Source organism: Muntiacus reevesi, chromosome 1 (genome assembly GCF_963930625.1).
Source record: "Muntiacus reevesi chromosome 1, mMunRee1.1, whole genome shotgun sequence".
NCBI classification, from domain to species: domain Eukaryota; kingdom Metazoa; phylum Chordata; class Mammalia; order Artiodactyla; family Cervidae; genus Muntiacus; species Muntiacus reevesi.
Window position 1 is genome coordinate 197,229,115 of NC_089249.1, and position 15,934 is coordinate 197,245,048.

At 55.8% G+C, this 15,934-nt stretch overlaps 1 protein-coding gene across 3 annotated transcripts in view; it reads left to right on the forward strand.

The window, feature by feature from the left end:
* RFX2 (regulatory factor X2) overlaps positions 1-15,849 on the forward strand; it is an 88,963-nt gene extending 73,114 nt beyond the window's left edge. For all 3 annotated transcript variants that reach the window (XM_065917944.1, XM_065917945.1, XM_065917946.1), the window contains 12 exons: positions 243-424; positions 1,546-1,665; positions 3,788-3,903; positions 4,800-4,918; positions 5,208-5,317; positions 5,582-5,736; positions 6,689-6,786; positions 7,767-7,916; positions 8,714-8,922; positions 13,144-13,297; positions 14,354-14,396; positions 14,863-15,849. In XM_065917944.1, coding sequence (XP_065774016.1) covers positions 243-424; positions 1,546-1,665; positions 3,788-3,903; positions 4,800-4,918; positions 5,208-5,317; positions 5,582-5,736; positions 6,689-6,786; positions 7,767-7,916; positions 8,714-8,922; positions 13,144-13,297; positions 14,354-14,396; positions 14,863-14,960 — 1,554 coding nt within the window. In that variant the 3' untranslated portion in view covers positions 14,961-15,849. The remainder of the gene's footprint in view (positions 1-242; positions 425-1,545; positions 1,666-3,787; positions 3,904-4,799; positions 4,919-5,207; positions 5,318-5,581; positions 5,737-6,688; positions 6,787-7,766; positions 7,917-8,713; positions 8,923-13,143; positions 13,298-14,353; positions 14,397-14,862) is intronic.
* Positions 15,850-15,934: the final 85 nt, after the last annotated feature.

The following is a 15,934-nucleotide window of genomic DNA, read 5'->3' on the forward strand; positions in this document are numbered from 1 at the left end:
TTCTCCATCACGTTCAGGTTTTTATAAATTAAGTCAGGGAACCTGAAAGTCTGGCTAGAAGTGGAGGGAATAAACAAATGAGTAAACAGAAGCTACTGATTGATGAGTGTGCCCCAGGTCTCTTGACCCCGAGTTGTTGACGGTAGCCACGAGTCCCCGGTCATGTTTGAGGTGGGCCAGCGTGTGACGTGTGACAGTCCCGGTGGGTGTGTGTCAGCATCGGGCATGTCTTCTCCATCCAGCTGCAGTGGCTCCTGGACAATTATGAGACCGCGGAGGGTGTGAGTCTCCCCAGAAGTTCACTCTACAACCACTACCTGCGGCACTGTCAGGAGCACAAGCTGGACCCGGTGAACGCCGCCTCCTTTGGGAAGCTAATTCGCTCCGTGTTCATGGGCCTGCGGACTCGGCGGCTGGGCACCAGGTGGGTCCCTGGGGGAGGCTGGCAGCCCCTGACCTGCCTGCCTGCCCACCCCCTTCCCTTATCCAGACACCCAGCTTTCAGAGAATGCGAGGCACCCTCCTCTCCACACCTCCCAATGTCCACAGCTCCAGGTGCACGTGGACTTGGTCTGAATGGGCAGCAGCCAGGCCACCCCCAATGGGGTGGGCCAGAGGTCACTCACCTCCTGGGGACAGGACACAGGCTTCCCCCCAGCTCTCTCTCTCCATTGGAAATTTTTCATGGTAACCAACTTTTTAAACAGCAGCCTCCAGGTTGTCTAGCAGAGTGGGATTCACTGTGTCTTGATGCTTTTTACTGAGCCTGGACTGGTCCACTGAGGGCTGCCCTTGGGTGACAGCAGCCAGGGACCGTCACAGGCAGGAAACTTACCCCACAAGAGAAATCGGGTCCTCCTGCTAGAAAAAGACAGCCACGCTGTGCTCAAAGCAGGGGCTTGGCCCATGTGTGAGGCGCCCTGGCCTGCGGCCTACGGCCTGCCAGGTTGGGTGAAGGAACATGTATGTGGGTGTCAGGGTTCACCTGTACCCTCTGTGAAACTGGCATCCTGGAGAGTTCTCTGCCACCCTGGGATCCTTGACAGAGGAGATTCTTACAAGCCATGAATGGGGGGGGAGGGGCAGTTGGGCCCTGGTTTCAGGGACATGACCACCCCTGCCCCGGGCCTTTCTGGAAGGCTCCTGGGGCCTCCACCTTCCCAGGGTCCTGGATGCTGCCTCAAGACTGGGGCTCCGTCCCCCTGCTCCCCACCTCCACACTGGAAGCAGGGTGTTTGCAAGGCCGTGTGTCTGTTCTTCCCTCCCAGGAGTTCCTTCTGACCTGTCTCCTTAAAGAAATTGTTTAAAACCCTTCAATCATCATTTCCCCTATAGTAAACTAAGGTAGAATCTCCCAGAGAGCAAAGTCTTTACAGAATTTCCTGAACCTCTCTGACCACGGACCAGTCTGTGAATACTCCCCACACGGTCCAGGGAACACAGGCCCCGAGAGCCCTCCCCGAGAGGGAGGAGGCCGGGGCAGAGCCCTAGTCTCACGGTTCAGGACATGTGCGAAGAGAGCTGACCCAGATGTTCGGTTCCCAGGGGCAACTCCAAGTACCATTACTACGGGATCCGCCTGAAGCCAGACTCGCCCCTGAACCGGCTGCAGGAGGACACGCAGTACATGGCCATGCGGCAGCAGCCGGTGCATCAGAAGCCCAGGTGGGTGAGCTGTCCCAGGCCGGCCTGAGGACCAGCCAGCCTGCCTGCGAGTTGTCACTAGGGGGAATGGAGGGAGGGTGTTTCTGGGGCATTGACCACATCTAGGAGGTGGGTGAAGGTCAGCCTTTCACTTCCACTTGGCTTCGAGTGAGGCCAGCAGGACACCTCTGATGCTGGGCCTTTGTTACGGCTGGTGAACCCACACAGATCTATCTTTACCACCCCAGGTCCACAGCTGTCATTAGGGTTCACTCTGTGTGTGTACATTCTGTGAGTTTGGACAGAGTTGTAATGACATGTATCCACTATCATAGGATCATACAGAATAGTTTCACTGCCCGAAATGCTCACCCCACTCCTCCTGTTGGTCATCCCTCCCCATCAGCCTCCAGCAACAACTGCTGTTTGTTTTACTTGCTCCTTTGTTTTTGCCTTTTGCATAGTGCGTAGAGTTAGAATCACAATCTTGCATTTTTCCTCCCTGTCTACAAAGAAAGAAAGAACATTGAACACAGCCCCAGAAGCAGGAAAAAGAAGCTTGTACACTGAAGTGGCTGCTTCTTCCTGACCTCTGGGTCTGATGGCTGGAAAGGCCTGGTCATTTTCTGGAATGTTCCCTGTGCATCACACACCTACTCGCCTCTTAAAGCAGGAATCAGCACAGTTTTTCTGTAAAGGGCCAGAGAGTACATACCCACAGCTTTGCAGGCAGACACTGTCTGTGAAGTGTCTTCAGCTCTGCCTGTGTAGCACGACACTCATTACAGACTAGGCGTGAAGGAACGGGTGTGGCCAGGTGGGGATCAAACTATATTTTCAAAATAGGTGGCAGAAATGGCCCTCTCACCACCCTAGGTGGAGATACCTGGTTCAGAGCCCCCTGGAATGTCACCTCCCCGGCCCCTTCCAGTCACCCCTCTGCCCCGCTGTGTCCCAAGCCGCTTTCCAGAATCTACTCAGCTCCAGGGCAGGGGCGCACCCCACTCACCTCCACTTGGCACTGTCGTGCCTTCGTTGAGCTGCATGGCTGACACCCCATTTTAGCTGCTTAAGGGGTCCGGGTGACTCCCAACCACATGGCCAATTACAGGAATTAGAGGTCACAGGAGGGAGTCCGGAGTGTTCTCCGGAACCAGCAGTCCCTCCTGTTCCTGGTTTTCCCCAGACAAGGGGTGCAGCTTCCGTTGTGGGGTTCAGGCCCCTGAGAGCACCTGGAGGATTTAGATGCATGTTTCACGGCGACAGGCTTGTGTCATTGCCACGGGGAGCCCATCCCCCAGTCAGGAGGTCCACACACATCTGAGCCACGTCCTCCCGCCTCCCAGCGAGCCTGGCCCCATGTTCTACAAGGAAAGGAACTCCTACCTCAAAGTGGATCCCCTTGTCCATCTGGGCTCCAGACAGTTACCCCGGGAAGCCCTTCTCTGTTAGTTTCTCAGTTTGCTGCCTAGACAGGCTGTCCTCTGCTTTCTGGCTGAGGGCAAAACAAAGTCTCAGAATTTGCTTTGAGATCATATAATAGACATTTGGGACCCTATGTAAAGAAGTTCATTTGTCTTCTAAGAGAGAACCATTAGAATATATACACATAAAAGCAACCCAGGGGTCCATCAACAGATGATGGCTGAACAAATGTGGCCCAATCACATGGTGGAGTAGTATGCAGCCCTAAAAAGGGAGGGGATTCTGAGCCCTGATACAGCATTGATGAACCCCGAGGATGTGATGCTCAGGAAGAGAAGCCAGACACAGAAGGACAAACACTGTCTTTTCCACCCGCAGGAGGTCCCTAGAGTCAGATCCACAGAGACAAGCGGTAGATGGGGCCAGGGGCTGGGGGAGGTGATGGGGAGTGAGTGTTTAAAGGAGACAGAGTTTCAGTCTGAGGAGATGAGAAACTTCTGGAGGTGGATAGTGGGGATGGTTGCCCGACAGTGTGAATGGACTTAATGCCGCTGAGTTGTGCACATGAAAGTGGTTCCAGTGGTAAATTTTGTGTTTTCTAATTGACCACAAGTTTTAAAAAATTACACACCCTCCCAAACCAAATCCTGTCCAGTCCTCCAGCCCCTTCTGGGGTCTGCTGCTGGGGCCTCACAGTGGCTCGTGTGTTCCCTGCCAGGTACCGGCCAGCCCAGAAGACGGACAGCCTTGGGGAGAGCGGCTCGCATGGCAGCCTGCACAGCACGCCCGAGCAGGCCATGGCTGCCCAGAGCCAGCACCACCAACAGTACATCGGTGAGCCCCCCTGCCCCTACCTCCACCCCCACCCCACCCTGGCACAGGGCCTGCTGGGAAGGCTCCAGGGCCTCTCAGCACCTCTGGGGTGGGTTTCAGCACCAGCAGGGCTATTTCAGACAGTTTTCTTTCCTACCACCTTTTCAAGTTCTAGTAGACCTTCTTTGTGGAATTGCTGAGGTTTTTGAATTATCAGCATGTGCCTCCCATATTAATGGATATTAAGCCCCCCAAAATGGAGTAAAGTGACCGTCAGAAAAAAATAAGTAAATGAAATGCCCATCGGAAAGAAGACTAGATGTACTTTGAGTCTAACCCCTCTGAGCCTGGCCTCTCCCGGGGACCCCAACACAGGCAGCCTGGCTCTCTTTCCTGGGAGGGTGCTTCCCCAGCCCAAACAGTCACTCCTCCAGAGCAGCAAGAAAGCATCTTGACTCAGCCCACTTCCCAGGGCAGCTGGGGGAGGTGCACACACATCTGAAGACACGGGGGACTCTGTGCACTTCAGTATATGTTTGAGCCCCAACAAAACCCCCCCGAGTTAGGGCCTCCTGGAGAGGCTCTCACCCCACCCCACCGGCCACCCCTTTGCTGGTGGGAATGGAGAGCTTGCTGTGTGCTAGGCCCTCTCCCCTCCTTTGTGTGTGTGTGTGTATGTGTGTCTGTGTGGTATGCATGTGTCCTTAACATCACCAGGAGCTGACGAAGTCATCCCCACCCTGAATCTGAGAAAACCGAAGCTTAAAGGTCGTGTGGCGGAGAGGGAAGCCAGGACTCCACCCTTGGGGCTGTGGTGGGGCCATTAGCACGTCCCACCAGTATCCCCAGCCTGCTGGCTTGCCAGCGGCTCCTGCATGCCGTCCTCGGCCCTGCTGACCCCCATCTTCCTCCCCTAGATGTGTCCCATGTCTTCCCCGAGTTCCCGGCTCCCGACCTGGGCAGCGTCCTGCTGCAGGAGAGCATCACGCTGCATGATGTCAAGGCCCTCCAGCTGGCCTACCGGCGGCACTGCGAGGTGACTGCCCCAAGCCCAGCCCCGGGGCTCCAGTGGGTGCTTCGCTCAGCTGCATGGGGCCAGCGCCGGAGTAGCCCTGGGTGTCTCTGGTGGGCGACAGGGAGCAGACAGCACCAGCCTCCCTCCCTGTGGCCGAGGAGTAGATGGACTCTCTCTTTGTTCACCCCATCCCTTCTCATGGTCTCTCTGGGTTTGGAAAGACCCCACTGCAGCCCGGCTGCTCCTACCTATGTTCTGACGACAGACACCTGCGCACGTGGGTGTGTTTAACCAGCGCGTTTACTCCTAGGCCACTTTAGACGTCGTCATGAACCTCCAGTTCCACTACATTGAGAAGCTGTGGCTCTCCTTCTGGAATTCTAAATCCTCTAGCGATGGTCCCACCTCTCTACCTGCCAGGTACTGCCTGCCCTTTGGCCCCCAGACGTGGCTTTCTTCACCAGCCCGGGTTTACCCTGCAGACCGCCCCCAGACACATGCTCTAGCTTTTCAAGAGCTGGCGCTCAGACACCCTCGTGCGCGTGTGGTCTCAGGGTGACCACGGGACGGGGAGCTGGCCTGCACGGGGCAGTCCTGCAGCCTCACCCGGCTCATCTATCCCAGGAGAGCCGCCCCTGAGCCGACGGCTGACCCGTGTTCCCTGGTGTCCCCTGTTCCCTGCAGTGACGAGGAGCCAGAAGGCGCCGTCCTCCCCAAGGACAAGCTGGTGTCTCTGTGCAAGTGCGACCCTGTCCTCCGGTGGATGAGGACCTGCGACCACATCCTGTACCAGGCGCTGGTGGAGATCCTCATCCCGGACGTGCTGCGGCCCGTGCCTAGTGAGCGCCCTGCCCCAACTAGCGCACCCAGTGAACGCTCCGCCCCCTCCTGACCCCGCCCCCGGGAGCGCCCGCCCCGCCCCCTCCTGACCCGCCCCCACCGCGCCCCGTCCCAGGGCCTTTGTCCCCACTGGCCCCCTTGGTCTTCGGAGGCGGTGACACGCCCACCACTAGGAGGCGCCCGCCTGCTGGCTCCCTAGGGTGGGGTCCCCACCCCGTGAGAGTGAGGGGCCGGGCCCTGAGCCTCACTTTCCCAAGGCCTCTCTGTAAACACCCGTGTCTGTTAGCGCTGGGGAACCTCCGTCTTTTTGATAAGCTGTGCTTTTTATGCCAGCAAAAGGAAAATAGCAAAACCATTGCACTTGTCCTTTGGCCTTGCCTTCCTGGAAACTGTTCAGCGCAGTGTTCATTTAGAGTCTCTGTGTTAAGGTTTGAAATTGGGGTATCTTTCTTTTTATAACACTTGGGGGGGTTTTTTGGTTTTTCAAAAAAATGTGTTTCATTTATTGCAAGCTGTCTCAAATTTGGAAGTCGGTAGAATGCACTTACACACATTTGTGTGTATCAGGGGCTCTCCCCCTCAGCACTGTGGAGTGTGAAGCAGCGTCCTCTCCCCACTGGCTGCCAGAAGCCCCCTGGTCGTGGTAGCCACAGATTTACCCAGACATGGTCTTATGTCATCTGGGGCAGGGTCGCCGGGGTGAGAACCGCTAGTGTAGACGGGTAGATGAGCAAAGATGAACGATGCAGGGCCGGCACAGTGTCAGTGTCTGCTCAGTGTTCCCACTCAGTGTCTCCCTCATAAGAGCCCTAAATTCTCAATCTCTTCTAGTCTGTGCTACTTGTTCTCGGTGGGGGTGATTTCCATGGCGTGTGCATCTCTTGCACTTGAGCTGATCCTGACGGGTGAGGCTGCCTTTCTCACAATTAATACCATGGCTCATGTCCCCAGGTACCCTGACACAAGCCATCCGCAACTTTGCCAAGAGCTTGGAAGGCTGGTTGACCAATGCCATGAGCGACTTCCCACAGCAGGTCATCCAGACCAAGGTAATGGTCAGGGTCTGGGCCTCCAGACCACACTGGTCACCCCCGGGGCGCCTTGTGCTGTGAAGGGAGGGGACTCCTCTCTGTCCTGGGGGAACTTCAGGGCCCCTGGGCTCCAGAGAAAGCAGGCTGGTCCCAAGTGTCCTGAAGACGGGGTGCTTCCTGAAGGGCCAGGGATGTCTCTGTTGGAGGCTGGTGCTGGGAGTTGCTGGCCTGACAGAAGGTGTCTTTGCTGGGAGACTTTTGGACTGAATTGGAACAAATTGAATATTTCTCTGCTCATTGTAGGAGGGGGATTCAGTCTCTTTGTGGTTGCCCTTTTTGCTATAGTCTTGACCACAGATGAGATTGTAAAATGTGGAGATGAGGCCTCCTTATGGAGAAGAGGTGATCACATTCCTATCTCAAGCATTCCTACAGTCTCACACAGGTGGGGCTAGATCTGGGCAATCTGGTCTGCCCATCCCACCCTCAACCTGGAATTGATCCCTGAGGCCAGTGAGCCTCAAACTTCAGGATGCACATGAATTGCCTGGGAAGCTGTTGAAAATTGCAGATTTGAGTAATTCCCTGGAGCCCAGTGGTTAGGACTTTGCAGTCTCATTGCTGAGGACCCAGTTTCAGTCCCTGGTAGGGGAACTAAGATCCTACAAGCCATGTGGTATGGCAAAAAAATAATAATTAAAATGTTTTTAAAATAAAATTGAAGATTTCCATGCCACACCCCCAGAGTGACTGGTCCAGTGGTGCCCTGGAATCAGTATTTTTACCATCCACCCCAGAGAGCTGCTGGCCTGAATTCTGCCTCACCCGTGCTCGGCATCCACGCTAGATGCCACTCGATGTGTGTCCCTCATTGATCTTCAGTTTTGGGGCCTTTGGGCCTGTCCAGAGGGTGGGTACCTGCCAGAACCACCCTTCCCCACCCGTCCTCCTGCACTCTCCTGGAGCAGACACAGGCTCACCCCAGGCCTCCTCCCCAGGTCGGTGTGGTGAGTGCCTTTGCGCAGACCCTGCGGAGGTACACGTCCCTCAACCACCTGGCGCAGGCGGCCCGGGCAGTGCTGCAGAACACCTCCCAGATCAACCAGATGCTCAGCGACCTGAACCGCGTGGACTTCGCCAATGTGCAGGTGACTCATCCCACATGCAGGCGACTTCTCCCAGGCACCTCCCCAACAGAGGCAGGCATGAGAACCCACTGGCCGAGCTCCCACCCGCTAGAAAAATGCAGAGACCCACCAAACTTAGCCCACAGCAAATTGGGCACCTCACCGGGGCCCACATTTGTGTTGCATGGGAACGGTTGGGGTTGAAGCCCTCCACAGCCAGTCTGGGACCCCTAGGTTCTACTCTGTGATCATTCCCCTGGCCTCCAGGCGCTGGGACCAAGACCTTGATTTGTTTTCTTTAAGTTTGCCTTCCCCATGCCATGTTCATGGCTCTGTTCTGGTCTTAGAAAAGTACAGGCCGCCGTCAGATGGGTCCTGCTGCCATATCTATGTCTAGTTCAGGCCCTGAGCTGATCCATGGAATAAACATACATACCCACAGAGGAGCGGCCACTTAGAAATAACCCAATGGGGACTTCCCTAATGTTCCTATGGTTAGGACTCTGAGCTTCCAGTGAGAGAGGCACAGGTTCCATCCCTGGTCTGGGAGTTAAGATTCCACATGCTGCTCCTGGCAGCCCCCCCCACAAAAAAACCAGAAGGCAAAGATGAGGTACAGACTGGGCTTCGATGCAAGAAACCTGGATGAAAGCCCTCAAAGCCTGGCAGGTCCCCTCCTAATGCCCTTCCGTCTCTACCCCATGAAGCGGGTGTCATGCTGGAAAAGGCTGAGGGCAGTGGGCATCTGTGCTCACGTGCATCCAGCCGTGGGCCATGCCCAGGACGTGTCGCTGACCCAGCACCACCCACGCCCACAGGAGCAGGCCTCATGGGTGTGCCAGTGCGAGGAGGGTGTGGTACAGCGGCTGGAGCAGGACTTCAAGCTGACCCTGCAGCAGCAGAGCTCCCTGGACCAGTGGGCCAGCTGGCTAGACAATGTGGTCACCCAGGTCCTGAAGCAGCACGCGGGCAGCCCCAGCTTCCCCAAGGCCGCCCGGCAGTTCTTGCTGAAGTGGTCCTTTTACAGGTGAGTGTGCACGTCATCTCTCAGAGAGCTGGGGAGGTGGAGGGGGCCGAGGCCCACAGACGCAGGCCAGCCTTTGGGACTCATTCCTGGGGGCTCCCAGGGGCAGCCCTCCTGGGACCTCAAACTGGGTTACAGATGTTTCTTTTTTTTTTAATTAACTTTTTTTGTTTAATGCACCATTACTTTTTAAATTAATTCACATTTATTTATTTGTCTGTGCTGGGTCTTAGTTGGGGTGTGTGGGCTCTAATTCCTTGACCAGGGATTGAACGCAGGCCCCCTGCATTGGGAGCACCAGGTCGTAGCCACTGGTCCACCAGGGAAGGCCCAGGTTACAAAGGCTCCTGCAGACAGAAGCCTCCGTTTCGGGCCTCCCTGCTGGGAAGAACACAGCACAAGCCTTTATTTCTGCCCCTAGAGTGTCCCCACAGGGTGAGGTAAAGGAAAGGTCTAGAGAGAATGGGAGGCGCAGATGGTGGCGGGTGAGAACCAGATAGAGAATCGTAGTGAGAGGGGCCAGTGAGGACGGTGACCAGCAAAATAGGATGTGACATGAGTCTCTATCCCCTCACTGCCAAGTGCAGGCAAGAGGTAGAGACAGGTGTCAACTCCCCACAGAGTAGTCCTGGGTCAGGGTTAGGTGGGCCTATTTATTTATTTATGGCCATGCCACAGCTTGTAGGATCTTAGTTCCCCAACCAAGGATCAAACCCAGCCCCTTGGAGTGGAAAGGCAGAGTCTTCACCACTGGACCACTAGGGAAGTCCCTATGTAGACCTGTTTTAAAATGTGTGTAACTGTATCACAGGCTTCCCAGACGGCTCGGTGGTAGAGAATTCACCTGCAATGCAGCAGATGAGGGTTCAATCCCTAGGTTGGGAAGATCCTCTGGAGGGGGGCATGGCAACCCACTCCAGTATTCTTACCTGGAAAATCCTATGGATAGAGGAGCGTGGCAGGCCATAGTCTATGGGGTTGCAAGAGTTGGGCATGACTGAGCAACTACATACAACAAAACTGTATTAGGATTAATTAGGCATGTGTGTGCATGAATGTAAGGAGATTCATTTCTGGGAATGGGCTGGCGTGATCACAGGGCCAAGATATCTGAAGTCTGTACAGAGAACCAGCAGGCTGGACACTTATGTGGGAGCAGACACCACCATCTGCAGGTGGGACGCCTTCCTCCTCAGGAAAACTTCACTTTTGCTCCCAAGGCCCCTCAGCTGACCAGGTGAGGCCCAGCCCTGGTGTGGAGGCTGAGCTTCTCCACCTCTAGTCGAGAGATGGTGAACAGGATCCACGGCAACTCCAACTCACACTGAACTGAATCACTTCCCATCACTGACAAAGAAAACTAACCGCCACAGAAAGTAAACATGGGAGAGAAAACAGAGGGAGGAAGAAAGAAAAATGTGAGAAAGAGAACCCATGAAAGAAAAAAGAGAAAGAAAAAAGACATGGAAGGATCAATTCATGCCGTTTACTATCCAATTAATAGGAAATTTTTTTTAAAGAGAGAAATTGGAGGGAAAGAGAATAATAAAAACATAATCAAGAAAACATCTCAGGAACTTCCCTGGTGGTCCAGTGGTTAAAGCACTTGCAAGGCAGGGGATGCAGGTTCAATCCCTGGTTGAGGAACTAAGATCCCACATGCCTCAGAGCAACCAAGGCCATGCCGTAAGTACTGAGCCCATGGGCCACAATGAAGACCCTGTGAAGCCAAAATTTAAAGAAAGAAAAGAAGACATCTCAGAACTAAGGGCTCAAGTTTCTGAGAGCTGCTGGGTTCCCCGCCCAGAGAAGGAGCCCGAGCCTCCCTGTGACATTCAGACATTGAGAAGAGCCGATCACGATGGTTTTCAGGGAAAAGACAGCAGATCACATGTAGGCCAGGAGCCCGAGCAGCGTCCAGCCCAGGGCGCCGGGAGACAGTGTCGTCAGGATACCCAGGGAAAACGATTCCTACCCTGCAGTTCTCACCTGAGCAGACAGAAGCGGGAAACTCAGGCTGAGGAGGACCAGCCCAAAGGGGCCCTGAAGGGCATTCCGGTCCCAGGCAGTGATAAACACAAGGAAGTGGATCGTTTTGTCACAGTTGAGCACAGGAAGACCACCAGCTGTTCTAGGCACTGGACAGCCCGTCAGCCCACCATAGCTGAGGGTTCAGACCCCTGTCCGCCTGGCAGTCTACCAGGCCCGCTTGTTTGCAAACTCAGCAGAGCTGAGCAGAGGGGACAAGGCCATTTACTATCTGACTCTTATCAGCGTATTCTGACCCCTCAGATGGCTATGCTGGCCCGTCACTCCCAGTCCCCAGCTCCGTCCTCATGTGCTGCCATCCTTAGGACCTTTGCACTGCCCTCCCCTGCCTGGAACGTGCTTTCCCCAGGGAGCTGTGTGGCCCGATTGTCCTCAGAGAAGCCTGCAGGCCTCTCGTGTGGAGTAGCACACCCCTCCTCAGCCTCCGTCCCCTGCACCCGATTTTCTTCCACTGCCTGTCACCTTGTCCTTTGTGTGATGGTCTGTTGCCTGTCTCCTCGATGATCAGGAGTGTCCCCTCAAGAGCCACGATGTTTACTCTTGTTCACTCCTGCATCCTCAGCATCTGGATGTTGAATGAACAAATGAATGAACAAGAAAGGGACTGTGAGCCTGATTGGCAGTGTGGCTCAGTTACACAGCCTTTGCATTCGTGAAAGTTCTTCAAGTGACCTTTGCTTCCTACAGTGCTCATTTGGGACCTCCCTGGTGGTCCAGAGCCTAACAATCTGCCTGCCAATGCAGGGGACACTAGTTTGATCCCTGGTCTGGGAAGATTCCACATGCCTCGGAGCAACCAAGCCTGTGCGCCAGAACTACTGAAGGCCCCGTGCCTAGAGCCCATGGTCTGCAGCATGAGAGGCCACCGCAGTGAGAATCCCACACACCACAAGCAGAGAGCAATCCCTGCTTGCTGCCAACTGGAGAAAGCCCATGAGGAACAACAAAGACCTAGCACAGCCAAAAGTAATAATAAATTTTTAAAAGATCACATGCTCCTCTGGACACAGGCACTCACCACCTGGTGCCTCATAGGGCATCTTGAAGCCACAGCCAGCTGGAGTCAGCTCTCCATTTCTGCTGCTGAACCCACCTGCCTTCAGAGTGTGTCTGTCTACACACTGGCCCCAGAAGATGCAAAAAGAATTAAGGAAACTGATTTGTTGTCAGTTGTCTTTACTGACTCGCAAGTAACAACAGTTTCAACCTATTAAAAGATAAACTGAGGCTTGTTAGCTTTTCAAAAGGGTCTCTGAGCAAACATCACTTTGAATTGAGCAGTGCCAAAGCCAAGATGGTGAGGAGCCTCTTTAGCCGGGAGCAAAGGGAGAGGTGTCCACACAGAAGGAAATGATCTGGGGCTGTGGCTGGCACACACGGACTGGTCTGATTGGGTTGTGGATGCTTGGACTCCAGGGTGACACCCTTGGAACCCAGGGTGAGGCCCCTTGAGTTCCATTACTGTCACGGGTGGTATTCACCTTGTGGGTCCCCTCCTGTCTCGTCCCTTCCTGCTTCTTTTCTCGTTCTCATAGCAATTAGACGTCACCGAGGGTAGGTGGGTTCTGAGATGGTGCCTCTGGGTGTTGGGGGCCGCATGGCAGATGTGTGTGCAGGCCAGAGTGTGTGGTTGGGCACCACATTAAACAATCCCTTTAGACTTTGCTATAAAGAATGAGATAGGAGAGCTCTTTGAGCAACAAAGTTTTCCAGGCAGATGGCACACAGCACATCAAAACAGACATGACTAATAAGACTTTATTTATGGACACTGAAATGGGAATTCAGGTACTTCGCACGTGTCATGAAATAGAATTCTTTTACTTATGCATTTATTTTGAAGTATAGTTAATTTGCATTACTGTACCAATTAGAACTTTTTTTGACATTTTCCCCCGCAACCATTCAAAACTATGAAAATTGTTCTTGGCACGTGGGCCATTCCAGATCAGGTGACGGGCTGGATCCAGTCTGGATCGGCCACAGTTTGCCACCCCCTGCTTTTGGATGAAAGCAACGAAGCCACCATGAACTTGAGCCTTGTTTTTAGACGCGGACATGGGCACGGCAGGGGAGGTGGGTGGTCCAGGCGGCTGGCTGGCGCCCTGTGGGCCGGCTTGGGGCTGGAGGGGAGCCTGGTGTCCCGGAGGTGCCAGCCCGTGTCTGCCGCTCCAGCTCCATGGTGATCCGAGACCTGACCCTGCGCAGCGCCGCCAGCTTCGGCTCCTTCCACCTCATCCGGCTGCTCTACGACGAGTACATGTTCTACCTGGTGGAGCACCGGGTCGCCGAGGCCACTGGAGAGACGCCCATTGCTGTGATGGGAGAGGTGAGCGCTCCCCCAACCCCGGGACAAGAGGGCAGGCCTCAGGGTCCAAGAGGACACACTCGTGGGGCTCGGGTGTGGGGGGTCAGCCGGTGGGAGAGAGCTCGCCTGCGCCAGTCGGGTGACACAGGCAGGCCCTGGCTCCTCTGTCACCTCCTTATGAGACCCCTGCCTCCAGGTGGTAGAATACACAGAACGTAACAGTTACCTCTTTAATCATCTCACAGTAAACAATCAAATGGCATTTAGTACATTCACAACGCTGTGAAACCCCCACGTACCTTGTTCTAGAACATTCCACCTCCCCAAAAGAAAACCCCATTCCCACTGGCAGTCCCCCCATGTACCCCTTCCTCCAGTCCCTGGCAGCCACCCGCCCCCTCTGTGGATCTGCCTCTTCAGGAGCTTTCCCAGCCGTGGGGTCACACCGTGTCCTCCTGTGTCTGCTGCTCTCCCCGAGCCTCGTTTGCTCAGGGTCTGTCCCTGTGGCGTGTCAGGGCTTCTCTCCTTATGGCAGAGGACTCTCTGCCTGGCTCTTCACCACTTTGCTGAGCCATCACCTGTTGCTGGAGGGGCTGTTTTCAGCTTCTGCTGGTGGGGGTCATGCCGCTGTGAGCATTTCTGTACACGTTTTGTTTGAACATCTGCTTGAATTTTTTGGTGTACGTACCTGGGAGTGTATTTCTGGGTCATGACGGGTTTGTTTTGCAGAAGAAACAAGGTGATTTTAGTGCACTAAAATCTTAAAATCTTACAGAGATTTTAGTGCATGATAAGCCGTGAAAAACAGCGGCCGTTTCTTCCCTGAGCACTCAGAGGTCACAGCCTCTGTGCCCTTGCTGGCCTGGGCAGTCGGCACCCCCTCTGCCCTCCAGCCACTCCCAGGCAGGGCCCAGAGAGTGTCAGAGGGGACAGCCCAGGCCCCCACAGCTTCAGGGCCGTTTCTCAGGGCATAAGCCCCCTCACTTACAAAGCCAGAACTGGCTTCCACTGGAGACACGGCTCACCTTCCCCGGGTCCGCTCTGCGGAGCCCCTGACTCTGAGCCTCTTTCTTGCAGTTCAACGACCTGGCCTCCCTGTCGCTGACACTGCTTGACAAAGGTGGGTGTGTCTGGGCGTTCCCGCCCATCCTGGGCACAGTGTGTGTGTGGGGGGGTGGCCCCTAAGGCGGGGCCCTGGGCAGCAGCCCGCAAGCCCACCAGGGTGCAGAGCAGAAGCCCCACCCCCTCCGCTCCTCCTAGATGACTGTCCTGCTCCCCTGGCCGTCCACTCCAGGCCCGGAGGAGCAGGGCCACGGACGGGACTGGGGCAGCTAAGGGGCTCCTCCCTCCTCGTCTGGAGAGGGAGTGGGCAGGTGGGGCAGTGAGCACCCCTGGGGCCCATTCCCTGCCCCACGGGGATGGGAGGCCTAGCGCCCATGGGGGACCCTACCAGGCGCATGACCCAGGCACGTGGGCGCTGGTCGAGGGTGGTCGCGAGGAGGAAGACCCCCAGTAAGCCCAGACCCGAGCCAAGGCAGGGCCCTCACCTGGCCTGTTCGTGCCCCCTACCCCATCCAATCCCACAGATGACATCAGCGAGGCCCACTCGGAGAGCCGAGGACGGGGCGAGCCCCTGGTGAAGCGGGAGCGCAGCGACCCCAACCACCCCCTGCAGGGCGTCTAGCTGGCCCCCCAGCTCCAGGCCCGAGCTCTGCCACAATAGTGCCTCTTAGACAAGTGACCTTTACTCCGAGTCCAGGGGCCCTGGGCCAGGGTGCCCGCAAAGGACACCCTCCTCTTCCTCAAGACGGAAACCGCTGTGACCCTGGAGGAATTGTGCGCCGGGCGCCCAGGGCCTGAGCTGCACTCTGGGCACCCAGCCCACCCTCTCCTCCTCCTGAATCTCCTCCCCCTTCCGCACACACCCGGCTCAGAGCTGGAAGGGGCCGGGCCATGTTGGCCAGTCGCTGCCTCCCCTCCCAGCTGGGAACTCCAGTGGCCCTGGGGAGGAAGGGGGTGTCCCGCAGCCCGCCTCGTGCCCTGTGGAGCGCAGGGGCCATCTTGATCCTTGCCTCGTGGCTGCCCAGCTGGTCCCTGAGAGCCTGGTCTCTAGATGCCAAAGGGTTCAGAAGCAGCTGCCAAATGATCCCTGGACAGGGCTCAGCCTACAGCCCCACATGGTTCAAGAACCAGTCATCAAAACAGACTCCCTGGTGCCAAGACCCAGTGGGACCTTTCCGTCAAACCCAGAAGCTTGATCTGCAACCGGAAGGATTGGGATTCTGCCCAGGTTCACAGCCAACATCAAGCTCAACAGTGAAGTCTGGAATGAGTTTGTTCCAAGGAGTTCAGGAGATCAGTGTCCCCTCGGCGCCTTCAGAGGGCAGCCCGTCCAGCCAAGCCTGTGCATGAACAGCTGTGTCTTAAGCCCCACTTCACAGAACCTTCCAGATTGCCTGCCTTTGAAAAAGCGATCCCTGAGTGCTATGACTCCAGCAGGTCCCATCTTTAACTGCTCAGAGTCCAAATTCTCTGGGGACAAGCGAACCCCAAGACCCGGCCCAGCCCTGAACTCTACACACTCCGTGTCTGTGTTCCTCATCATTTAACCCGTTGCACCAACGGGCCTGGGCCAGAGGGCTGCCCCCGCGGCAGCTG